The 26444-nt window shown below is 41.4% G+C and overlaps 1 protein-coding gene across 1 annotated transcript; it reads right to left on the bottom strand.

Moving 5' to 3' along the window:
* Positions 1 to 380: 380 nt before the first annotated feature.
* On the bottom strand, positions 381 to 26444 carry LOC145462607 (DNA replication ATP-dependent helicase/nuclease DNA2-like). The gene is made up of 19 exons (XM_081446176.1): positions 26072 to 26444; positions 25932 to 25979; positions 24754 to 24796; positions 24352 to 24392; positions 20461 to 21402; positions 18909 to 19441; positions 17984 to 18312; positions 16315 to 16539; positions 14758 to 15057; positions 13979 to 14116; positions 12880 to 13098; positions 11777 to 12235; positions 5598 to 5661; positions 4939 to 5190; positions 3763 to 4024; positions 3070 to 3198; positions 2784 to 2977; positions 2039 to 2277; positions 381 to 1760 (listed from the first exon to the last, which is right to left on the bottom strand). The coding sequence occupies exons 1-19, from the start codon at positions 26132 to 26134 to the stop codon at positions 1138 to 1140; spliced, it is 5103 nt and encodes a 1700-aa protein (XP_081302302.1). The 5' UTR covers positions 26135 to 26444; the 3' UTR covers positions 381 to 1137.

Here is a 26444-nt window from a genome sequence, read left to right as displayed (position 1 = left end):
TCCCTTAATGGGATCGATATGAAAATTAAACCTGTAATATTGGAAATGAATTGAAGTTTGGTATAATGTATTTCTCAAGGTAATCGATGTTTCCATGGAAACGATAAACCAAAAAATTGAAAATCGGTAGAACATGAATTTTGCACGAACGAGATGTGATACGAAAAAGCAGATACCTTAAACTAGGGTGTATGGCAAGTAGAATATATACAAGAATAAAACATTTCTGTATGTATGATCTCGAGTAAATCGCAAAAACATTTCAAGTTATACTTTTTGTCTCATAATAATATATAAACCTACAGTTGAGTGCTATTTTGATGACATTGCCTTAAATAATACCAAAGTTATGTTACGTCTTGAAGCCATGAAAGCTGTGTTGGTTTTCTTTGTTGCGATCTCAAGAACGAGACGTTTTGTTAAGGTCACTCTCATTATAATTTTCGGGTCATTTATGATTTTTAGTGCAAGTGCTACTAGCGTGATCAATAATTGAAGAGCCTAAAGGATACATAGGGAGGTGTTGCTTGCAAATAAACGATTATTGCATAGTGATTAAAATGTATTGTGATACGAAGTTGATTGGTGCTTGTTTTCCTAGTCCATATAAGTAGGTACAGTCGGGGGAACATTCTAGGGAGTTGTACCAACCCTTATCCCCAAGTGTTTACATTTCTGTTTGTCCAATAAGAAATAACACGAGCACTCTCCAATTTCCCACGCGAAACTGTAACCTGTTCTCCTCAGCAACATCCCTGCTGAACACCAAGGTTCGTGCAGCCAAATTCTGATCGAAAGAAGCTGCAGCAGCTAGTTCACGTGAGTTGCTTTTGTATTTGTAGTGTGCTGGCCAAAATTCAGTTTGCAGTAAACCATTCTCAGCCAGAGTATATCCACTCCCTCCCTTTAAAGTCAGCCACAGAGGGGAGAGAAGGACGCGTGGTTCTTTGCGCAAGAACAAATAACATGCAAAGAATACTAGTGAAGGTATATTACGAGTTAAATACTACTTCGTGTGATTACTTACTCTGTTATTAACGTGTAAAATTTGAGAATCTTGTATACAAATGCCTCATGAATATTCGACCAGCGAATGAGGAAACAAATCTGTGACAACAATCACGAGAAATAACCAACTCATATATCAGGCAAGTTCCCTTGATCCTTGAACCGAGTTCTCTGAACTTCCAAGCTCTTGACCGGAGAGGTCTGGGACGGTTTTGCTACAAAATCGTACAGCTTATGCGCATCGTAAGGAAGAACTTGCACCCAGTCTCTTCTCTCCAACAGGTCAAAAAGCTCTTGTAACAGCAAGCTGCCTTTCAGCGTTACGAGCGAACCAATCAAAATCAATTTCTGCTTGGCACGTGTCACGGCCACGTTGACTCGGCGCCAGTCTCTCAGCAGATCACCCACGTTGGAATGATCGTTGCTTCGCACTAATGATACAATGATGCACGCCTTGTCTCGGCCCTGATATTTGTCCACCGTGTTAATTTCGATCTCACTCTGCTTGCCACTGGTGTCTCTGTGAAACACTTGCGTTATGAGCTTGAGTTGATGCCTGTACGGAGAAATTATACCTAGAGACGAAGGCTGAAGACCTCCTTTCAAAAGTGCGCAAGCTAGCTGGTGCACTAACACAGCCTCCGTCTCGTTAGATACTAAGTTTTCCGACCGCATCTCCGGAGCTGGGACGCCGTCCGTGTCTAGGAAAACCACTGGTCGACTAGGAACGACTGCATCTAGAAGCCAGTTATCTGGAAAGAAAAAGTTTTCGAGAGATTTTGAAAGTTGCACTGCCGGTAATGGATGAGACTTTTGTTTTCTTTTTGTTGGGTCAGCCTTGCTAACTGGAATGGCGAGTTGAATACACGGAAATTTATTTCAAATAGAATGCAAATGTAAATTCGGCTCATTAGTTATATTGATGTGAATCGATCCTTATGCTGTATTCTTTAAAATGTTTGACCTTAAAATCGTTGACCGAAGGAATACAAAGAACAGCCAAAACATGGTTAAAAACCACTTCACATACCTGAAACATCACCGCCGGTATTTTCCCTCACACAACTGACCAATTCGTCCCAGTCAGGCAGCTCTAACACTGCACCTGCCACGCCTTGTGTACCGCACTTCAGCCTTTGCTCGTAGATGAGCGTGTTCGATAACTCCATAATATCCTGATTCATTCGATACTGGTGCTCTAGGCTGACCACCGCGTGAGGGTGGCGTTCAGAAAGACGCTTAAAAAGACTTATGTCCATCCCTCCCTCTCTGTTGACAGAAGAACAAAATGAGACTAAAATCCAGTTGTGAGAAATAACACTAGGGTTTTCGCGTTTACGGCAAACCGCAAACGACAGATTTAGGTTAGGCGTTTGACGTTTGACGTTTAGGCCCTCTTCCGGTTTAGCTATAAAGACATGAAAGAACTATTTCACTTGAAGCGACCGCCATATTGAACTTCCGGACAACAACATTGCTTGATTTTCAAATGGCAACAAAAAGACCTATTTTCACTCGTTCGCTAAAAATGCATCTAAACATTCACTAAAAAGACTGGTTTACAAAACTTTCTTATCGGTACGTGGCACAAACTAATATTCAGGAAAAAAAACTTCAGATAAATCACTTACGTGAAAACCTATTTCTCGGCTTTAAAAACCCGCGTTGAGAACTCCGAAAGTGGCCGAAGTGCTTGGTCACGTGACTTCTAGCGATTTACCGCTTGAGGTTTTCGCTGAAAACCGTGGTGCTAATTGTCACTAATGGTAACTCACCTAGCTTCAACACTCTGTACCAAAGGCGGCAACTGATAATGATCGCCCACTAAGATGAAGACACGAGCGTGTCGAAGAGGACCAATACACACAGGCTGGGTGATCTGAGAAGCCTCGTCCACTATACAGTAGTCGAATGTACGCTGAGAGAACAGGGCGTGCTTCACACCCAAACACGTGGTCGCCACTACAGACTACGAATAAAGGCAGTACACAGTTATTTCGCTTATGGACCGAAGGAAAAAATTGTAAGTACATTAAGCTTAATAATTTTCATTAACATTACCTTGGATTCATATAATTGCCTTAGTTCATTGACAGTCTTGATACCTGCTGCAGCCCTTTGAGCAGTATATGACTGTAGCTCGGGAAGAATTTTATGAACCTGGCCAAGGCGGAGGAAATCCACGTTTGCCTGAAGGTAAGACGGAGAGGAAATGGCTTAATACTCCAAATCCAGTAAAACCTGAGGCCCTGTCCACACTACGCCGGAGGAATTTGAAAACGGAGGTTTCACTCTGAAAACGCATCAAATGTTTTCCATCCACACTACGCCGGAGAAAATTTAAAAACGCAACAATCACCGGTCATTTTGGATTTGTGTTTGAGGAAAACTCGCGCAGGGAAATCACATGATTATCGTAACGCCAAAAATCCGTTTTCGTGTCGGATTAGTGTGGACGGAGGTCTAACTTTAAAAATAAAGCTGCGTTTTCAAATTTCTCCGGCGCAGTGTGGACGCTGCCTGAGTAAAAAGATGCTTCTTGGCGCAGCTACTTTTTCGCAGCGACCTAACTTCGCTTTCACTGGGAAAAATGGCGATGCAAAACGTCCTATTTTAAACCGGACCAAATGCTCAGCCTTCATCGCTGCATTAGAAACCAAATCCAATTTGAAACCAAATCAAATTCCAATTTTTAAAAATCAAACCCAATTTGTTCATCCAGCTGCGCTGACAGCAGAGATGAACATAAGTTACCTGTTTGAGCTTCAGTAAAATGTTGTCCACAGCAGTGTGAGTATAACTAGTGAGCAGAACAGATTTGCCGCTCGCCACCAGCACACGGACCAGGCAGGAGATGGTGGTGGTCTTGCCTGTGCCTGGCATGCCCAGGATCAGCGCATAGTGATGAGCAGCCAGGGCTTTGGACACCGCCTTCTGCTGCCCTGAGTTCAGCTCTTGTAGGATAGACTCCACCGCTGGATCAGGTAATGATTTCTGACTTCTGCTGCTTTGGGAACTTAAAAGAACACACAAGAAAACCTAAATCTCGCTGAAGAAGAACAAGTGTACGCATTACCACAAGACGAAAAAAAACACCATTGACAAGTTAATTTGTACAGCAATACTACACACTAAATGCACTATGTTCTATTATCCACGTTTGCCTTAGGGAAGACGAAGAGGAAAATGGCTTAAGATCAGTCCTAATTCTAAATCCAGGCATATAGTACAACCTGAATAATAACATGTTTCGTATTCTTATTATTCCTGAATAATAAGATGCTTCGTTTGCAGCGACATAACTTCCTCGACTTTCGGCGTGAAAAGTGGGCAGGCGAAAGATCCTATTCTAAACTGGAACAAATCCTACCGTCTTCATCACTTCATTGGGATGCATGTTAAAACCGATTTTTATGGCAACACCTTGTGATATTTGTACTCTTTTCACTAATCATTACTTAATATTTCGTGAGTTATTTCTAATCTTCAGGGTGGAGTTAGATAGCAAAACGCGATACTACACAGCAAAATATCCCATACGTGATCTACATTCTCACAGATGTACGTATGTTCGGCTGGACCATTCCCCCACTTAAGGACAAGACCTAAAAGGAGATCAGTCACGGTATTTTGAGTTATTTTGGCCACGTACAAAATCTCCTTTAAATTGAAGGAAACCTGAAAATAGCATTTTACTAATTAAAGATAGAAAAACACTAACACTAAAGTGATAATAATGAACCATAAAGAAAGAAGGATGGTTAAGGATGGAGAAGATTAATACGGATTACAAACGACGAACTCGAAAAATTCAAGCTAAACTTTTCAAGATGCGCCAACCGCGATGGTCAAGACAGTTGTCGGTTTGGGAATATTTGAAAGCTCTGTTGAGCCCATCTCCTTTATTTTACCAACAACAAAGAAACTCACGGTGTCTGCTGCGTGAAGTACTCTGTGATATCTGACGTCTGGCTTGATATGCTCACTGTGTCGTTCCTTCTTTTCCTTGAAAACACCGGAGGCTCCAAGTCGACAACTTGGCGACGCAGCTGAGCATCTATGTCAGAATCGCCCTTAAACAGTTTTGCCATGTTGGACCACAGTGTAGTGAGAGTGCTGTACTCTTCGTCTTTGTCGAGGCGATAGAGTTTGAAGCTTGTTTCTTCGGTCTGTGCATCATATCTGAGGTGTAAGTGTAAACTCAGTGTTACCTGTGATTCATTGGTTCGTCTTTGAGTGTCTTAAGTTATCCGTAATAGCTTTGACTTTTTCCTACAGTGTTTGCCGTTTGGTTACGAAGGTGATTCGTACCATCTACCCAAATAATCAGATGCAAAACTAAAGCCAGCTGCAACTTGGTCACGCACACATCGTCACGCACACATTGTCACGCACATTTTCCCGCGCTTGGCGCAGGTTCCATCTACGTGCTTCGATTTCTCATTGGTTAATTCTTTGATTATGTTAGCCACTGTAATTGCTTTGGTCTCCGTTTTAACACTCAGGTCATGAATTTCTTCCACCACATTATTCCAAAAAGTGTTTTATGTAAAATTGTTGATAGTAGCAATTTCCAGTGACTAATTTACCTTTTAGTTAAGTCTCTGTCTAGTAAGACTGCAACTTGGGTCTTTTTCACTTCATGGATGTAGCCTGTGTGGATGGTCCAAAATATCACATAAATTACACAGTAATGGAACGATACATGTCATTGCATTCACATGAGAAAACCCTTTTAGTATCGTGAAATAGCCAAGGCATAGTCAAAATCTGTAATCATCACAATGTGGGTTTATTTTACAATCAAACCCGTAGCCCTTGCGGGCTATGGGTCAATAGCCCATGAGGCGAAGCCTCATGGGCTATTGACCCGTGGTACTTGAGGGCGAAGGGTCTAATTGTTTTATTGTCACCCAACTAGTCGGACAGAAAAGGCAGTGATAAAGTTAGCAAATGCAAGTTGAAGAAATATTTAATGCAGTTAAATGCAATTTAACGGAGTTAACAACAAAGAGCGCCAGTGTTGTCTGGAGTCAGCGGCGTTTCATACATGGGCATGCGCCAGATCCCATGTGCTCTTTGACTGAAGTGTGTTTAGCGTTACAGGCGCTAGCGTGTTATTTGCGTGGCAGTTCATGGGACCTCATCTTCAAGGCTTCCTCCCTGAGTAGCGTGTGCATTATTTGTTCTTCGTTCGTCGTTTTTCGAATCTTGCCGTTGTTTCTTTCGTTTGGTATGGCACATCGTCGTGCAACAAACAACAGTGTGGCCGCCATGTTGGATTCAAGTCAGCCTTCTTCTTCAGCCGATTCTCCCTCTTCGGTCGTACGTCCTCCCATTTCTTCGACTCCGGTGTCCACTCCGCCCTCCTTCGTCCTCTCTCAACAGGACCTCAGTCAAGCGTTTTCACAAGCCTTGGGGGATACGTTACCTCGCATTTTGGCGGCTTTGCAAAGTCACTCATCGAGTTCTTCGACAGCGGGAAACGCGGCGTCGGGCACGACGTCATCCGGTTCTGTTGTCATTAACCAACCACTGCCTTCTTCTGCAGGCCAGTCCTCAGGTAATTTGGTCGTTCCTCCCTTTATTTCAACATACTGCACGTTAGGCAATTCTTCTTTATCTTCGCCATCGTTGTTTGGTTCTCGTGGTGCTGCGAATGGATTGCCATCTTCCAACCAGTCTTTCACGCCATTGGTCTCCTTTGGTTCTAATTCCTCCATCGCCTCTACCTCAACATCCCTGAATAGGCCGTTTGTTGTTGGCCCCGGTTATTCCCCTATCCCGGAGAAGCTGGTGACAAAAATTAGGTCTGGCCAATTTGTGGATCTTGCTGACTTGCTAGCAGAGAACTTGAAAGCCCAGGAGACAGAGCCCCAAACGTACCTTGATGGCAAACTTCTCGTGAGTTCTTCCAAGAAAAGGGTGCAAGAGATCACTGATATCGTGACATGGGTTGAAGCATTCACTGTGTACTCGTGGATCTTCTGCTGTGCTCATTCTTCCAGATGGCAGGACATGACACAATACAAGCTGCTAATTCTCAAGACGTCGCGCCAGTTCCCTGGGAAGGCTTGGCTCCATTACGATGTTGCATTCCGCAAGGACGCAGCTGCTGCAGGTTTGGTGGACTGGTCTCACATGAACCATGATTTGTACAACTTCCATACTCTATCGTCACCTCTTCCCCAGTCAAGCCAGCAGCCAACCACTTCGTCTTCAGCTTCAATTTCGATAGCCGGTTCATCCACCTTTTGCCGATCTTGGAATGATGGCACCTGTCGCTGGACCTTTGGTCAATGCCGGTACCTCCATCGCTGTGAGAAATGTGAAGGTGATCATCCACGTGTCAACTGTCCATTTCGGGCCTCAACCTCTTCCTACCGGCGCTCCCAGTCAACTCCCCCATCCCAAAGCAAACGTCTGCGGCGTTGAAGTGGGATCCAAACCATATGTAAATAGCGTACATTCATCTTGTTCAGTTTCCTTTTCAAATTTTTTGATTCCTGTTCCTGTTAATGTTGTTGTTCCTGCACCACAAGATGCTTTTGGTAATGACATGCCCTCCGAAGTGGCACACCATGCTTTGCCCTCTTGTTCTTTGTCCATTTTGGGCGCCCCGCAGCAAGACCTGGTCCCCCCATCCAGAGTAACCCCCATAGACGCGGAGGAACTTCGGCATGAACTGTGTTCTTACCCCGACCAAACGCAAGTGGAGTACGTGATTTCAGGTCTCACAAATGGTTTTCAGCTGGATTTTGACCCTCGGGCGGTATCTTTAAAATCGGAGAATAAAAATATGCCTTCAGCATCCCTTCAGCCTTCAGTCATCGACCAGTATCTCCTCACGGAACTCGACAAAGGCCGTGTAGCTGGCCCCTTTGCTATAGCCCCTATCCTAAACCTCCATGTGAGTCGCTTTGGAATTATCCCGAAGAAGTACCAGCCTGGAAAATGGCGGCTTATCTTGGATCTGTCTAGTCCTTTAGGCCATAGTGTCAATGATGGCATTCCAAAAGAACCCTTTTCAGTGCAGTACATGAAGGTTGATGATATCATCGATGGGATCATGCTTCACGGCAGAGGAACGCTGTTGGCAAAGTTCGATGTGGAAAGTGCTTACCGTAATGTCCCTGTCCATTCTGATGATCGTTACCTACTTGGTATGAAGTGGCGTGGGAAATATTTTATTGATATGGCGCTTCCATTTGGACTACGCTCTGCTCCTTTCATCTTCTCGTCCATTGCAGATATGCTCGAGTGGATCCTCAAACACAATTATAATGTGAATTTTCTTTTACACTACCTGGATGACTTCCATACATTGGGCCCTCCTAACTCACCTGTTTGCCAGAACAATATTGATACTTGTGTTAAGCTATTTAAAAAGTGGGGTATTCCTCTTCACCCGAACAAATTGGAGGGGCCATCCACTTGTTTAACTGTGCTCGGTATTGAGCTCGATTCTCTCTCACTTCAGGCCCGTCTGCCGCAGGATAAGTTTGATCGTATTGCTGCACTTCTGGAAGCCTGGTCCCTCAAACAACATTGCACACGGAAGGAGCTGGAATCTCTCATTGGCAATCTCCAACACTCATGTAAAGTAGTTCCTCAGGGGCGTACCTTCTTGAGACGCATGATCAATTTATTGTCAGCCTTTCGACGTGATAGCCACCCAATTAGGATCAACCAAGACTTTCGCTTAGACCTCCGTTGGTGGCGAGAATTTTTCCATTCTTGGGCTGGTCTCAGTTTCCTGCTTTCCCCACAGTGGGCGACCTTGCCTGAATTTTACGTTTCCTCAGATGCTGCTGGTGCTCGGGGTTATGGTGCAATTTGTGATCATGAATGGTTTGTGGGTGAATGGTCAGCTGTTCAGCATCCCTTGGCAATTGCCTACAAAGAGTTGTTTCCGGTGGTTATTGCAGCTTCCCTATGGGGCCACCGATGGGCTTCTAAACGAGTTGAGTTCTGCTCCGACAACATGGCAGTCGTTAGTGTTTTGCATTCGGGCACCACGAAGGATCCGAACATGATGGTTCTTCTCCGTCACTTGTCACTTGTGGCAGCCCGACATTCCTTTGCCTTTACTGCCTCTCATACGCCGGGTAAAGACAACTCGATTGCTGATGCCTTATCTCGTTTTGATTTTCAGCGTTTCCATCATCTTGCTCCTCATGCAGCTCCTGGGGCGACTCCAATTCCGTTAACGCTGCTGGCTCAGCTGCCCGTAATTTGACAGATAAATGCCAGTTCTATTTGACCAATGGCCTCGCACCTTCTACTCGCCAAGTTTATGCTTCGGCTCAACGTCAGTTCTTAGATTTTTGTAGTCAGGATACTCCCTTCGAGCCAAGTCAGCCTCTTTTACCAGCCAGTGAACAAACTCTGATGCGTTTCTGTACCCATTTAGCAGATCGTCTTCACCATTCTTCCATTAAAGTATATTTGTCTGCAGTCCGTTCTTTACACATTGACTATGGCTTCCCAGACCCAATTGTCAACCGTCTTCAACTTCAGCGTCTCTTACGAGGGATCAAACGTCATCAGGGCCCAAATCTCCCTCAGCGCCAACCAGTGACAGCCGACCTTATGTCTGTTTTGCACAAGTCTTTAGATTTTATCAACCCTGACAGTGTCATGCTATGGGCAGCCTGCTGTCTTGGCTTCTTTGGGTTTCTTAGAGCTGGTGAATTTACAACAAATGGTACCTTTGATCCATCTGTTCATTTGACCGCGGCAGATCTTCAAGTAGATTCCTCCACCAATCCCCAAAGCTTTCGAGTGTTAATCAAGTGTGCAAAGACTGATCCTTTCAGGCAGGGTTGTTTCATCTATCTTGGCCGTGGTTCCCTTCCTCTCTGTCCTGTGACTGCATTAACAAACTACCTTCATCTTAGTGGGCCAGGCACCGGACCTCTCTTTATTCACCAAGATGGCTCTCCTCTTTCTAGATCTCGGCTTTCCTCGTTGCTTCAAACCACTCTACAGGCAGCAGGTATTCCTGGAAAGTTCTCGGGTCATAGTTTTAGAATTGGAGCCGCTACAACTGCTGCCCAGAGAGGTGTTCCTGATCATCTCATTAAGACAATGGGTCGCTGGTCGAGTGATGCTTACTTGTTATATGTGCGCACACCTGTGGAAACCATCCTTTCAGTAGCTGAACGACTTGCCGAACAGGTATGGTTTTTGTCACTAATTTGCCAGTTACTGGGTGCCTACGGATTTGGGCATTTTTCTCGAGGCTCTGGCCTCCCCATCCATGAGCCCCTCTCTTCTCCGAGCTGGCTAGCGCGCTGCTCGGAGGTCCTCCGGCTGGGCGTGGGGGCTCATGGCTGGCTTGCCAGGATTTGCCAGCCATGGGAGCAGTCTCCATCTAGGAGCTGGCTGCCAATAGTGGAAGCTCCTGGATATCACAGGCACCCAGCCTCCATTTTGCGATGCAGTTGTTAAATGCAGTTAAATGCAATTTAACGGAGTTAACAACAAAGAGCGCCAGTGTTGTCTGGAGTCAGCGGCGTTTCATACATGGGCATGCGCCAGATCCCATGTGCTCTTTGACTGAAGTGTGTTTAGCGTTACAGGCGCTAGCGTGTTATTTGCGTGGCAGTTCATGGGACCTCATCTTCAAGGCTTCCTCCCTCCCCCCCATTTCCCTCCCTCTTTTCCACTGTTCACACAGAGTGACGGGTGCCTGCTCTCCCTTCTGCGTGGGGGCTCATGGCTGGCTTGCCAGGATTTGCCAGCCATGGGAGCAGTCTCCATCTAGGAGCTGGCTGCCAATAGTGGAAGCTCCTGGATATCACAGGCACCCAGCCTCCATTTTGCGATGCAGTTGTTAATTTGGGAATAAAACGAAAGAAAGCGTCGCGCTCGATTGCGCCAATTTCGCTACTCGAGGACTGTTACTACTACTACTACTACTACTAATAATAATAATAATAATAATGGCATTTCGGGCAGTATATCCACAGGGTGGGTCTTCGCCTGCCCGATGCTAACTAAATTTACAATTGTAAAAAGATTAAAAAATATCTAAGAATTTATATCTATATGTAAACGAGATAAAATTGTGTTTTAAGATATGCTAAAATAAATAAATGAATAAATAAATAATTAAAATTATGCCAGGTAATAGCCCTCTAGTAGCGTAGCCAATTAAAATGCAGGATTTGCATTAGTCCACTAGTTGGCTGATACCAAAAGGCAATAGGCCCTTTGCACGATCCGGTCACACGGTTCAAAATCACACATGTTGGGACGCAAGTTGCACCGCGGGACTTTCAAAACAAAGGCAGGTCAAGGTGGACTGGTGCGAGTTGCTTTGTTTTGGAAGTCCCACCGTGCAACTTGCGTCCCAGCATGTGTGATTTTCTACCATGTGACCGGATCGTGTAAAGGGCCCATTGTCTTTCACTGAGGCACGTGCTACAAGCAAACAAACACTACTAAAGCTGACTCGTAATAACTACATGCATGCAGGGTTTGCAAATGTCTTTTTTTTTATTGTACAAGTTTCAAAACATTTCGTTCATTTCCCAGACATAGCGTTAAGAGCCAAACTGTGCGCTCAACCTTGATGTGTTTGTTTTGTTCCCTTTAGGCTTGGAGTCAAGTTTTAGCTTAAATATATCAAAACGAGCCTATTCTAGAGTTCTTGCTCAGATTGACTGCCAGGCCTGGAAAACTAGCCAAAAGATTTTCTTTACTTTCTTGTCTAATTTGCATGAAGGCTAATGGTATGAAGGCTGCGTTCAACTCGACTCACCTGCCGCAAGAGCTATAGCTCCATTGTTCTCGTCACTCAAAATCACGCGTTCTCCCACAGCAATAGGCACATCCTGTAACGGTGTCACGCTGGGATGATTTACGCAACGCTCAAAATTGTGTCTGCAATAATGACTATTGGCTAGCATCGAGTCATGATCGTGCGGCTTCAGGACCATGTTGCTAAAACAACGACCCAGCTTTTCCCTCTCCAATCCTTCCAAACACCAAATTTCCCTTTGGTTTCTTTTCTGCTCCATCTCCTTCCCTTCCAGACAAACCAGTTTATACCAGTTCGTGAAGTAGTTGACATAGGTTTTGGACATATGGTCTGTCTTCTCGTTAAAAAGTGACCCCAGTCCACTGGTCTTGCCATCGCCTTGTTCTGTGGCTTTGTGGAAGGTGGTGCAGTTTTGTGCTTGAGAACAACGCTTGCAGGTGTTGAGGTCTCTTAACATTGCTTGAAAAAAAAATAAGAATAAACTACACATGTAACAGAAAAAATCTTTCCCGTCTCTACAGATGCTGCCTGTGTTTCTCGACTGAACAAGTTTTTGTATTAAAACTGCATTTTGAGGTGGAATTACAGTTATGTGGAAATGAAGATTTGAGGCGGCAGTAGCTTTTTCAAGCAGAAATGCAGATATGAAGTGGAAGCGTTCTTGGATCTGACAGTGTGGTCTTTTGAGCCGGACGTGAGCTTTTGAGATGAAGTGGACTCTTTTTTAGTAGAGTATAGATCTATCTTTGTCTTCGTTGTAAGCTCAAGTTAATTCAACAACATCCGCTCACTAACAAGACATCTTGATGGGTGAGATAATTTAGGCTTTCTACATTCCTTCATTCTAAATCATTATAACTTCATACAGATTGTTCAAAATTCAGACATTCCAACACCATTCCAGTAGCTAAATAAACGTTCTTAAATTGAATGACTTTCCCAAGCCAGCAATGTAAATTTAAAATCCCATAGCTTTCTGTGACGGCCTGTTCATGACTGCGTGAGCCCTAGAGTTGCTTGCGTTAGCAACAAAGTCTTTCATCCAAACTGACGTTAAGAGTCCTTTTGGTTTATTTCAATTACAAACGTTACATTGTACCAACCTGGCATGGTGCCAGTAGCTCCTGCCCTGTTAAGCGTCAAGTACCGAGCAACCTCATTCCTCTTCATGATCAGCGCCCTTTTCTCATGGAGGAAGCCAGGCACGCTGAGCATGTGAGCTGATTTCATGTAAAACAACAATCCTGCATCAACTGCTTGAGAGTAGCGATCAGACATGAGTAGCGTGTACAGGATCACTTGCGCCCGGTGTTCAATTGAACCTGGTAATGTAAAAGGTTCAGGTATATAAAGGAAGCAGTACACTGCAGCTCGCAAATAAACAAACGAAGCCGACACAACCCGTGTTTTATTCATATACGCGTTTTCAAGAGAGAAGTGCATAGAGGACCATCAGGCGCAGCTCGGTTTCTTTTTCCTTTTATAAAAAAGTCCAAGAAGTTTCGTGCGCTCAGACTCCTGACATACAGTGTACAGTGGAGGTCGCGTGTTCATATCTCGATAAAGGAAGCACGTGGCATAAGACAAAGGCTTATGGCGTGTAATTATGAGGTACATGCTTTGTGGTGCTAAAATGAACTAGTACTGACCAATAGTAACGAGTAAAACTCCTTGAAGATTTTATACTCATAAATAAAGTAATCAAATGCATCAAATGTCAACTGTGAATAATAGTCAGAGTCACTGTGGTTTTCACTTGAGTGTCGAAAGTAATTCGTATTTGCCTTGGCTTAGTATTTACTATGCTAAGCTATTGTCTGAAAAGACTCGCGCCACTTTGTCATCCAATTAGGGAGTAAAACCAATCGTGACTCTTTCGCACACGTAAAGTCCTTTGCCTCACTTCAGCTACGATTACTTGCTTCAAGTTTTGCTTGGTTCACTGGATTTCCCTTGTCCTTTGTGATTGGCCAGGGTGATTACTTTGGTATTAGTTTTACGATACTCAACCGAAAACCGGTTTTGAAATCCAAACGATAAAAATATCAGTAAACGAAAAACCCGCACAACTATTTCTTTGATTTAGATCTTAACATATGGCATTGGGTGCGTAAAGCAGGACCTTCGAGAAAGGGGCCCCTGACGTAACATCTGCTTGGCCCTCCAGCAATTTCAACAAAAGAAGTTATCATTTGGCCTTACCTAGTTTGGTGAACATTTTTCCTGTCTTCAGCTCTAATGGCAATACTTTTGTCTGCACCTGGTGTCCTGTATCAGGTCTGTGTCGTTTGATTTTAGGTCTTCTGTCAATTTTAACTTCAACAGTGGCATCAATTTTTCCTGGAGAAAGAGATCAACACAAATCAATCTTATTAAATAGCTCTGCATATGAATGTATTCGTGAGATCATCATAAATCAACCACGAGAGAGTCTAGAGTGATCACAGATTAAGGGAACTCAGTCACGGTACTTCGAGTTATTCTGGCCACGTACAAAGTTACCTTGAAATTGAATGAAACCTGAAAATAGTAGTTTACTAAGACAGAAAAACACCAAAGAGATAATAATAAACCATAACGGAACAAGGATGGTTTAGGATGGAAGAGATTAGCGCGGATTACAAACGAAATTGAAGAAAAAAATAAATCTAGGCTAAACTTTTCAAGATGTGCAAACCGTGATGTAGCTCCTTTAAACTTCAAGAATGGTGATGTAAATGTGATACATGTAATGTCTTCTTAAAAAAAAAAGTTATGGATTCGTTTTTTTTTTCTCAGAACATAACTTAGAGTAAGTGCTGTTGGAGTGTTATTTGATGGCTTGTAGCAAAGATGGTCACACTGCATAAGAAGATTGTTGCAAACTTGGGCGATGTACATTGTTTAGTGAAAGACACTTTCAAGGAAAATGAAGCTTGTTCAGACGGTTACGAACAGATGTCCGCTAATTTGAAACATCAAACAAAATTAAATTTGCCTACCCTTGAGTCCAAATCTTGGTGACCAGATGTTCTCTTCGATGTCTCTCAAAGCGGAAACACACACACTGGGCTGCTCAGCCTCTTGTGGGTATTCAGGGGTCTTAAAATCTATGGCCCCAACATCAGGGTGGGGAAAAGGAGCCACAAATTTCTTGGCCCAGTCACAGAGAAGTGGAATATGCTCCTTGAGCTTCTCCATGGCCCAGTTCTCTGTCTGTCCCAGGCTGTACAGGTCATCTAAGTAAGAGAGCTTCTGAAGAAGTCCACTAGCTCTCTTAAGAAGGGCATCAGGGGAGAATTCTTCAGACAAATCATAACAGTAACATGATCAATGCAGCGACTCAAGAGGTAGAATTAACAGGGCTAAAAAACCCCTTGAATTCCAGCTTGCCCTTCTGAGAAGTAGCATTCAAATTTTGCTTACCTTGGGCAAGTCTTAGTTTCCTGTTTTTGTTTAGTTGGTTGATGACTTGCCTGGGCCCCTGCCCATTGGGCAAGTGGGAATGAAAAATGAGAGAGGTGTCGTACCATGTGTTTAAAAAGTCAAAATCATACCTACAGTTGAATCAGAAGATGCAATAATATTTATATAGAATCAGGGCTCGACAATAACACTTTAGTTTCCGTTGGAAAGTGAATTTACTTCTTGGAAAGTAAAAAATCGAAAATGAACCAAAATTCTTACCCAATCTGGGAAGCAAATTAAAATTAAATTTTGGGCTATGCTGGAAAGTAACGTTTATGCTAAAAAGGCTTAAGTAAAAAACGTGTGTATAAAAATAATCAAATGATAAACTTAACCATCTGACAATGATTTTTTGTCCGCAAAAGGACGAGTTTACACCGTTCTAGCATTTACCAATCTGCCATATTGGAGTATTGAGAGAGCTGCTGAGTACATGTAGGTCTGGGTACGATAAATACAGGTACATGTGGTATGGTGCTGGTGTGGTGCAATCAAATCTGCCACTTTTCAAATTATGCTGATTCTACCTCTGTCAACAGCATACTAGGACTGCAAATGTGGTGGGTTAGTGGAATGAGGATGAGAGGCCCCAATTTTAATGACTAAGGATTGTTAAAAAATATCCAAAAATATCAATGCTATAAGATATGGTAATACTTTTTAAATAAATTTATCATGTTTAGCAGTTATGATACCACACTCCATTTAAGAGAGTAAAATTTGAGATGGAAAGTAAAATTTGAAATCTACCTTCCAAAGTGGAAAGTGGTGTAAAACCTTAGTGTCAAGTCCTGAGAATGATATTAATCATTGATGCATGTAGTTGTCAATGTGATGACCAATCACAAACAAGATTTGCTAGCCTCGCTGCACTATGAATGATTAGGTGAACTGAGCTTGGAAGTAAAAATATTGCAGGAATGAAGTATGATGAAACTATGAACTCTGCATCAAAAAACAAGTCTGATGTTTGATAAAATAGTTTTAAAAAAGGGGACAAAAGATTAAAAGAAAGATTCAATGTAATGCCACTAGGATGTGTTAGAAGTAAGAACTTAAGTCTGGAGGATAATTCTTGGAAATATACTCACCATTAAATTCTATAGCTAGGTCAAACAAATCATGAAGAAGTGTTCCAATCAACATGGCTTCACTTTGGCCTTCAGTTCGGAATCGCTCATTAAGTATGCTTTGCCGCAAACACTTAGTTGCCATGGAAACAGTAGTTCCAGATACTAAAGTATCAGGGTGGACAACAAGGTAATGGTCAGATGAGTTGTCAAGGATACACATGCCTGTCTTGGAGTCAAAAGTCCCTGTAAAAGAAATGCATTAAGAGCGGATGGTTTCAAGAAAAGATACATTATAAAAAAAGATGCTACATGATGTATTTCAGGGGTAGTTCATGGTAAAGAGAGAAAGAGGAAAAGCTGATCAAAGATGACAAAATAATATCTATGGATGGTTTACAAAGTATGACTGAAAAAATAAATATTCCAAAAGTAGCATTCAAAGAATGTGTTGTCCAATATCCCAGGTTGGGGTTTTGCAGTCTGGCTACTTCATTCTATCCTCCAACTGATGGTCAAGTGAAGTTTTTTAGGGTAGAATTAGAGAAAAATTCAAATTTAGAAGCACTATTAGGAACAGATTTCTTTCTGATTTTTAATCAATTAATCGTACTAGCACTGACAAAATTTTATCCAGGCTAGTGAAATGATGGTCAGACTAGTAGATCCCAGCTATAGCTTTCCCCTGGAAAACTGATTTTCTTTGCGCACTAAAAAGAGAAACATAATTTATGGCGCTCAAGGGTGATGGCAAGGTGTGGGAGTGGTAAAGGCTTAAAATCATTAAAATGTTGAAACCTTGGTCAAGTTGTCTTAGTTCTAACTTTAGTTAGGGTTACTGTGTTGTATTCTTAGGCAGGGCACTCTATTCTACCTCTACTACAGAGGTTTCATTAAGGGCCGGGCACCGGGCAAATTGACAGCTGAGAGGATGATTTTGCTTGCCTGGTTTGACCATCTACTGGAAAGTTTTTCTTATGAAGAAGTTCTGTTCAAATAATTTTTCCCATCTGAGAAAACCAGTTACCCTCCTGCTGAAAGCATTAATGAAACCCCTGCTACCCAGGAGTAAACATTGTTACCAGTGACCTGTTACAGGAGCTTAACATGATATTGGCTAAATGCCTGCAAAGGGATGGCATCCTATCTGGTGGGAGTACAGTGTAGCACTACTTCCAGCTGTAGAGAACTGTTAAGAGTTAGGTACCATCAAAATTATGCTCGGCGCAGTTCAAACGTCGTGCTTCGCCATGCCAAACTTAATTGCAATTTGGTTTGACTGTAGCACAGCAGGAAAACAACTCTGATTCAGACGTTGTGTCAGAGTTGAACCAAATTCAGGATTTACTGATGCCTTGTAACAATTCACCTCTTAGCTCCCCGTGGGAATGCAATCTCGCCAAAATACATTACATTATATAAAATACATTATATAAATGTAATTTATGAATTTTGTTTAGCGTGGCAGAAGCAAAATATTTGAATCGCTCCAGTCATGTAGCACAGCAGAGCTTGTCGAACTTAATTGCTTGGGGAACTTAATTCAAAAGTTTGATTCAGACACTGTGCTGCTGCTGTGCTTTTTTCGAACTTAATTCCTGAATTTAGTTTGGCATGGCAGAGGCACAATGTCTGAACTGGGCCTTAGACTGTTCAATGATTAAAGGTTAAAAATGAAAAATATCCATACCAGTAATATGAACAATATCGCCAGGTTCAACCTCACTCATCTCCCACTCTTCTCTCAGACTGCAGAACTTCTCTTGACTTAAGGTTTCTTCAAACAGTCTAAGGACCTTCTCTGACAACTGCCTCCCGTACTTAGCCACAACTTCTTCACCCATCAACTCTCGGCGTGACACCTCCAGCACCAAGAAGCGACTGTAGCCAGCAGTTCCCGATGAGGAGAGACTAGCATTACTAGCGAGTGAGCATTTATTTTGAAGGTCCTTGGAGATCTCATTGTCCTGTTCATTACCCTTGTCAGGGGAGAAGAGTGCTTTGCATGAACTGTTCTTGCTAAAAAATAAAGCAGGTGAAGGATTTTCTCAGATTTTATGCAATGACGGGTGTTGTTAGTTGTAATGGGGTTGCTTTGGAATTATACAGATTTTATTTGCATTGCTAAATGTAACATAAGCAGGTGTGCACATTCATTTTTTTCTTTTTCATTCTCTGTATGTGTGTCTGTGTCTGTGTGTGTGTGTAAATGAAATCGTGTCCTGTTTTTTTTTTTTCATATATTCTGTAACTTTATTGCAATATTTTTTCCGCTTGGCCCAGCCACTTAGTTTGATTAGTCTTAGCTATTTCTAAGTGGCTGTGCTCTGTTTTTCATTGTTATTTTTTCACATTGCATGTATTTATTTTTATTGTAAAATTTTTCTGGGCACGAAATAAAGATTGTTGTTGTTGTTGTAAAAATAAGCTATAAAATCCACAGGTTCAAAATCTAACTTTGTACACCCGACTACTAGCAATCATTGTTCTTGATAATCCTAATATCAGCTGGATGTGAAATACTGTAGCCAACTGGTCCACTCCCTGCCACTTGAGATTCTACACTAAGTTGTCAATAAACTAAGATAATTATTTGTTTACTTAATGGGACCTACCGTGAACTATGCAAGTTATCAGGACAAGTGATCATGGGTGACCACTCGACACCATCCAGTAAATTATCCAACTCAGCTGCATCAACAACACTGTCAATGGAAGTGTTTGCAGCAGCATTTGATGATGTCTGTGTTTGCACAGCTAAGTTACATAATCCTGGAGATTTACTTTGTGACAACCCAGATTTATGGACCACTGCTTTAACTGGAGATTTAAATTGCTCAGTGATTTCTTCAGCTATATCTGCTGAGCATTTCTTAATGTCAATTTCACTGTGATCAATTTCTTGAGGAATTGGCACCATGCTACCTTTTACAGATGATTCTAGACATTCTAGCAATTCTTCATTGAGTGAAGAATTCTCCAAGCTTGTGTCTAGCATGTATTCCTCTAGTATTCTTTTATCTTCAACATGCTTGTCTGTAAGGCACTTCTCTTTAGAATCTAAAGCCCTTTGCTCTAATTTTTCTACAGATTTGCTACTTGGCATACTTTCATCCATCCTTTCCCAGAGGTTACATTTTACTGCATTCTGAAAGGGAATTGAGGCAAGCCAGTGAGTAGTCACTTGGTAGTTTTATAATATTAGAAAATAATTTCTATTGTCAGATCTGGAGTGGTATAATGTTTAGAGTTCAGGGGTGGGATACAGAGGGGGTGAGTGAAACACCAATAGTTACACTGGGTAAGTGGGAAGACCTTTTATTTTGAACTAGCACTAGCAATAGACCATTTTGCTAATGCAAATATTTCCTAGTTCCATTCCCTTGTGGGGGTAGGAAGTAATCACTTGGCCAAAAATACCCTCATTAATGCATGAAATAGATCAAATTTTGCCCCCACAAGGGACTGGAGCCAGCATGAGCAAAATGGTATATTGTGACATTAATTCATCAGCTTCATTAGTTCTCTACCATGAATTTGTGCTTTTTTCCTTTTACCCACAGATGCACAGTCAATGTGGAGAGCCAGCAGGATTTAAGTTAGTACTGTTTGTTGTTTCGAATACAGCAATTTCCTGATTAAAATTTCTTGTTTTCCCAACACTGAACAAGCCTGAGGCTTGTGTCTACCCGTGGGGATACTTTGGGAATTTCTGGGTGGGGATGTGCCGCTGGGACCCTGGAACCCTTAGCCTATACCAGAGTTAGTTCAGCTGAATTTTGCTAACCTATGCTAGAGTAAACTCCCCAAATCCCCCCATCTGTCGACACTGTTGAGGCTGATTTGCGTAAATTTAAACTTGCCGGTTTGATTTTTACATATTTTTGAGTGGCAATTCCTGGTTTCCTTACTCTAGATAAAATCTTCAACCAACCAGTCAGTTTTGTGAAAAATGATACCCTATTCTAGACCCAAATACTCTGATTTATATACCCTATCCTAGAGTAAACTGCTTGAAAACCATACCCTTCACAGTGGCACATACCTATATAGCCCATATATGGCAGTGCCCCCCCTCCCCGGGTGTGTCCAGTCAGACACTCCACAGGACATTGTCAATTGCTGAGAAAAAATGCAAAAATTATCTGTGTTTAACCCAAGAAATACCTTAGCTGGCAGAGGCAGCTCTGTTTGCAATCTCTTCTGTAAAGGAGAGCATCCCTTGGCAGCTGACCTTTTCATTCTCGATCTCAGAACAACACATTTTGAGGGGGCAATAACTGGAGTAGATCTCTTCTGATCAGCCACTTGTGTTCCTTTTACAACATTTCTTTCATTTTTGGGAGACTTTGCTGTTGATCCACACAAATGCTTTGCTTTTTTTAAAGGACTGGACAACACTTTTCGCAGTTTCCCCTTTTTGGACAGTTTATATTTTTTTCTACTAGTTGAACATGTTGTTGATGGAGTTCTCAGAGAGTTGCAAGAAGGTGAAACTAAATCTGATACAACTGACTCATTGCCAGTATCTCTCACTGCAGGATCACATCCTTGAAAACCAGTGTTGTCCATTTCAACTTCCTCTGTCTCTCTCTGTTCAGAGGTATAATAATTTGTGGTAGATAACTGATTGGCAACTGACATTTTATTTGTCAAGGGGGAACGCAATTGCGTATGACAGCTCACGACACTGTGTTGTCCTGCTGGAGATGGTGTCGGCGGAATGAGATCATCATCTTCTATAGCTGTTACGGTATTGTTATCAGGCAAGACATCACATTTGTACCCATTCACAACTGAATGTTTTTTCCCTCCACTCCAGCATGCTGGTGCTGGTGGTTTTAAATCATTTACTATGTTATTATTAACAGAAGGGGAGGGAAAACCATGTGCCAAGGTAAGTGACATGATTCTATCTTCATTTGCCTTCTCATTTCTTGGTAAAGCACCATTTTGTTCCATTATCTTTGTAAAGTGCTGTATCTCAGTGTTACTCTTGTTACTTTGTAAAGAAGGTCTTGTTGTGCCATTTTTGCTTGCATTACTGTGGATAACCTTGGTTTCGTCTTTCTGAACAAAATGAGAACTTGTAGTTTTGATCTTGCTATCCTGAGAGGTAAGAACAATAAAATGAAGTAAAGTGTAAATCATTTCCATACAAGATGCAGCTTACTTGTCCACTAAAATACATGGGGAAAAACTAACTAAACAGTGTACTGTAGTACTGAAATATTTGGTAATTCCACTGCATTGTGCAGTGCGTCCTTACTGAGCACAATTCTGTGCATACTGTAATTTGTGTGCACATAAGAACACAGCAGCTTCTTCTTTGCCACTAAGCCAGCCAGAAAGATAGATGGCTGTGCTAACAATATACTGTAAATGAGTTTTAGATATAAAATGATTAAATAAGTTCAATTTAACAGCATTTTAAACAGAAACTTCTTCAATGCAAATGTTTCGTACACCAGAAGAATAAGTAATCACTACAAAAATGGAATTATTGTGACCTTGAAAATACAATACATAACAAATGTGTTAACTGAAATTGTTAACTTTGAATAGAAATTCATTCATCATGAGCCTGATAACAATGTTAAATTGTTACTTGACGTCATTCCAGTACATGTACATCTGTGAGAAAGCAGTGTAGCCAAGTGGTTAGGGTCAGCAGGACTTGAAATCCAAAGGTCATGGATTCATGTCCCGCTCTGACCACTTAGCTGAAATTGTTTCTCACTAGACCCTAGTTCAACTCCTCAGTCATGCTAGTAACATAGCCAACTGGTCTGCCTCCTACCAGTTGGATTTTTAAGCTATGTTTAGTTAATATATTTGTTTCTTTTAGTTTAAGGTGCCTACGAAGTGAAAAGTGTTTTGGTGTTTTTCTGTCGCTTGTTACATGTATGTCTACTTTTCGAAATTGCCAAAAGCGAATAATGTTAAAGAGAGAAAAATTTGACTTTTTGCTGCCCAAAGTTCGAATTTGACAACCAAAAGTGGGTCCATTTTGCACGCAGCCAAAATGAATGTATTACAAGGTTGTGATGTAGGAAATTGTTGAGACGACTTCATCTTTACTTTCTGGCTCTTGTACGTTGGAACTTTCACTGGAGGACATATATCCATCACTATCTGACATTTTACTTGCAAAAAAATAGCAAACTTTGAAGAAATCTCCTCTGGCAATTCACGTAGCTACAGAGGCAAAGTAAGGTAAACAAATCGCTGGAACAATTTCATGCAGTTAAATGCAATTTAACGGAGTTAACAACAAAGAGCGCCAGTGTTGTCTGGAGTCAGCGGCGTTTCATACATGGGCATGCGCCAGATCCCATGTGCTCTTTGACTGAAGTGTGTTTAGCGTTACAGGCGCTAGCGTGTTATTTGCGTGGCAGTTCATGGGACCTCATCTTCAAGGCTTCCTCCCTCCCCCCCATTTCCCTCCCTCTTTTCCACTGTTCACACAGTGTGACGGGTGCCTGCTCTCCCTTCTGCGTGGGGGCTCATGGCTGGCTTGCCAGGATTTGCCAGCCATGGGAGCAGTCTCCATCTAGGAGCTGGCTGCCAATAGTGGAAGCTCCTGGATATCACAGGCACCCAGCCTCCATTTTGCGATGCAGTTGTTAACTACATGTACATCATCACTTGTAAACTCGTTGCCAGTCTCCAAACCCACTGTTTTGCTATACTAAGCTCACTTTGGGCAGCAAAAAGTCAGATTTTTCTCTTCGTAACATTATTTGCTTTACACAGTTTTGAAAAGTAGACATAACAAGCGACAGATAAACGCAAAAAAAATTTCAATTCATAGGCACTTTAAGTGACATGCCTGTGAACTAGCTAGGTGTAGCTAACTGCATTGAACACTCTAAACAGCAACATTTGAAATTTTGTGATAAATACAATTACTATAGTAGCACCTCACTATCTCAAACTCCCTGCTATCTTGAACCCAGATCATTTTCCCTTAGGTGTGCTTTTTCAGTCAGTTGCTTCCAGTTATCTAGTTGAACCCTGACCTCTTGAACTATTTTTCATTTTCCAAGATCCAACTGAATAACAAGTTTAATAATAGTTATTAATTAAAACTTGTTATGCAGTTGAACCTTGGGAAATAATTACTATTTTCTATGTGTTATGAATGAATAAATGAATGAATGAAAACTTTATTAATGTGTCAATGTGCATTTAGCTATAGATTAGCTAATTGGGGACACCTAACTAAAGTCAATACCTAATGACTGGTTTACAAAAATTAATAAATAAATATTGAAGTTGATAAATACTTAATTACACCACGATAATAATATAAAAATGATTCTGTTCACGATTTACATAGTTTCCAGGAACTGCTAGATTGTTGTCAATGAGGTCTGAAAGGTCAATTTGTCTCATTCTCGTCTTAAACGTCATGAGGGTTGGTGATGTCCTTAATTCCTCGCTAATTTTTGATCAGATACAACTGTATATGGACCCTGGTATCTTATTGTGCATTTTCCATAACTTGTAGTACTTATTAAATGGAGGTATTTATGTTTCCAAAATATGGACTTCACTGTACCAAAAACACTTGGGCTTCTTTTTCTCCAAACTGGTACAGTCCTCAATAAGTCTACAAGTCATGCACATATCTTTCAAGTAATATATGAAACATGAAAGACCATGTTTGACCACATTTCCAAACACCGAGAAGAGAGTTGAAAATATGACACGCAGCGGAGTATTTTTGACGAAGTTCAAGGTGTTTGGAAATGTGGTCAGACACTATCTTGAGTGTTTGATATATCTTCTCAATCGAAACGAAAACAAAGGAGAAAACGGAGAAATAAAATCGTAAAAATCTATGCTAATTAAGATCAAATATCCAAACACTGCCACAGTCATGATTTCCTTTGTTTAAACTTGATGAATTATTAATGAGTTTGAGAACATAGAGCACAATATTTGGATGACACCCAAAGCTGAATAATAACAACACATCAGCCAATATATTGACCGACACTCGGTCAACAAGTCATACACATGATCCAATGATATTTACTTGTAAAGTTGTACCTTTTTTGTTGATAGCTTGAGGCTCTTCCTGGATCCATTTCCTAGAAGAATAGTATTGAGAATTTATATGGATGCATGTACTAAGTTAGAACTCACTAAATAAAGCAACAAAAAGTAAACTTGCACCACAGTAACCTAATGAAATTCTACTATACAGTGCTTTACAATACAGGGCTGTGCTCTAGAAACACCCAGGTGCCACAGGTGACTAACTCTTGCCTTTGGGTGACTAGAAAAACTTACTTTTTTGATACATGTATAAGTTTAAGTTCTGGGTACACAGGATTTCATGGTTAGGAACCTTTGGATTCCTCATAATTTTTCATAGACCACAGCCTTGCAGTAAAAAATTGCTGGAAATAATTCGATGATTATTCAAGAAAGTTACTAAAACTGGCCAACCTTTGGATTCTTGTCCTATAGTTGTCCAAAGTTGATAAGTTTCCTACAACATACGTTATCACTTGTTAATTTATTTGCTTTACAAAGATTTAGGTTAATCAGTGCAAAGCTCTATAATATTGAATAGTAATGTAGAAACTGCGTAGCATCTTTTAAACTACAAGTAAATGTTGAAAATATTTTTTAAAAAGATGCTAAATGGCGGTATAATCAACCATACTGCCATTAAGCATCTTTTTGGTCTTTTTAACAATATTTTAACATTCAAAGCTCTATAATGACTGAGGATTTCATTTTAATTTTTCATTTCATTAAAGCATTGGGGTATTGAGGCTATCATTCCTTTAAGAGTTGTCAAATTTTCTTTCCTTTTAGCTAGGGTTGTAATGCTCTTAGGAATTTTTGGTGGGGAATGTGGTCAACCTGGGGCCCGTTTCTTGAGGGTCCCAAATTGTTTCGTAGCTGGAAAGCCATAGTAAAATCTCAAACCCCAAAAAATCTCAAATGATTACAGAGCAGTTTTATTCACATATTCTTAATATGAACAGAGGTTCCCTTCACATGAGAAGTTTCAAGCATACACGCCACTTTGCATTTGGATACAGATTAACTAAAAATGGCTTTGCTGGCCCAAAAGGTTTCTGGGGCTTTCAAGAAACAGGCCCCTGGTTCTCTGAATCCTAATCATTTTATACACCAAAAAAAGGACATTTCCGTACATGTTCACATCTGGCCTTTTTGGCTGGTTGCATATCTGACATGGAAAATTGTGCTTCATCAGTAGCATCAAGCAACTAGGAATATTTATTTTCTTCTTCCCAACACCTCCCCCCTCCTGCGCCTAGATGGGACGCTAGTTCACTGCAAGGTCACCTACAGCATTTTCTTTACTGGTGCTACCCATTTATTTATCTGGGTGGAGAGAAGCGCTGTCAGAGTCTTCACGTAATGTCCCTGACCAGCGATTAAATCGAAACCGCTCTTATTGAAGACAGTGTTTCAGTTGTGGGAAATACAAGTTGGCTTTGGTCTAGCACTCATATGCACTTTTAAGCTTAACTATTAGGCATAAGGTTTAAGAAGGAAGACAGAGAACGGTAAGACTTCATTCAAACAGTAAGTCTGTAAACTATTGAATGCAGTATAATTAGAATTTATCCCAGGCATATTAAGCTTACCTTTGCACTGAAATAACTTTTGATGGTTTGCTGAGCAGGGCCTTTTTCCTGAGCGAGTAAAAAAAAGTGCCGAGAAGGTAAGCTTTCAGTAAGCTTATGGAAATGTAGCGTTAATCGCGATCTTAATCAACCAAACTAACCTCTTCCTCTGAGCTGCTTCTTGCTCTCTTTCCAGTCGCCCTGCTCAACCTCGCTTTGCCCATTGCTCTCTTCAGAGAGCAAGGAGATGGAAAACGTTCAAATTGTCTCGGGTCAACATCAGCTTATAGCAAAAACTAAGCGCTTGAATATTGCAAAACCATCTCCGCTTGGAGCGAAATGGAAAGATGGCGAATTTCCCGCCAAACGCCGTCTTGACCAGCTGCATAAAGCTAAAGATACGTCATGTACCAGTCACTAAGTATCCTAATCTCCCCAGGCTTTTACTTGCTTCCTTTACTCAACCTCTCCTCTCGAAGACAGCGGGTTTGGAAAATTTGTCACCCAAATCAGTGTATTTTCTAGCGTTTTTTA

Source organism: Orbicella franksi, chromosome 12 (assembly GCF_964199315.1).
Source record: "Orbicella franksi chromosome 12, jaOrbFran1.1, whole genome shotgun sequence".
Taxonomy (NCBI): Eukaryota; Metazoa; Cnidaria; class Anthozoa; order Scleractinia; family Merulinidae; genus Orbicella; species Orbicella franksi.
Note: the sequence above shows the minus strand (reverse complement) of the source record. Positions and strands in the feature narration are given on the sequence as shown.

Excerpts from the sequence above, each read along its gene's own strand:
- LOC145462607 (XM_081446176.1), bottom strand. The coding sequence starts at position 26,134 with ATGGGCAAAGCGAGGTTGAGCAGGGCGACTGGAAAGAGAGCAAGAAGC. Across the intron at positions 15,058-16,314 it reads CCTAGCTATAGAATTTAATG|AATTCTCCCCTGATGCCCTT; the intron begins GTGAGTATATTT and ends ATTTGTCTGAAG. Across the intron at positions 3,199-3,762 it reads TTTTACTGAAGCTCAAACAG|GCAAACGTGGATTTCCTCCG; the intron begins GTAACTTATGTT and ends TCTTACCTTCAG.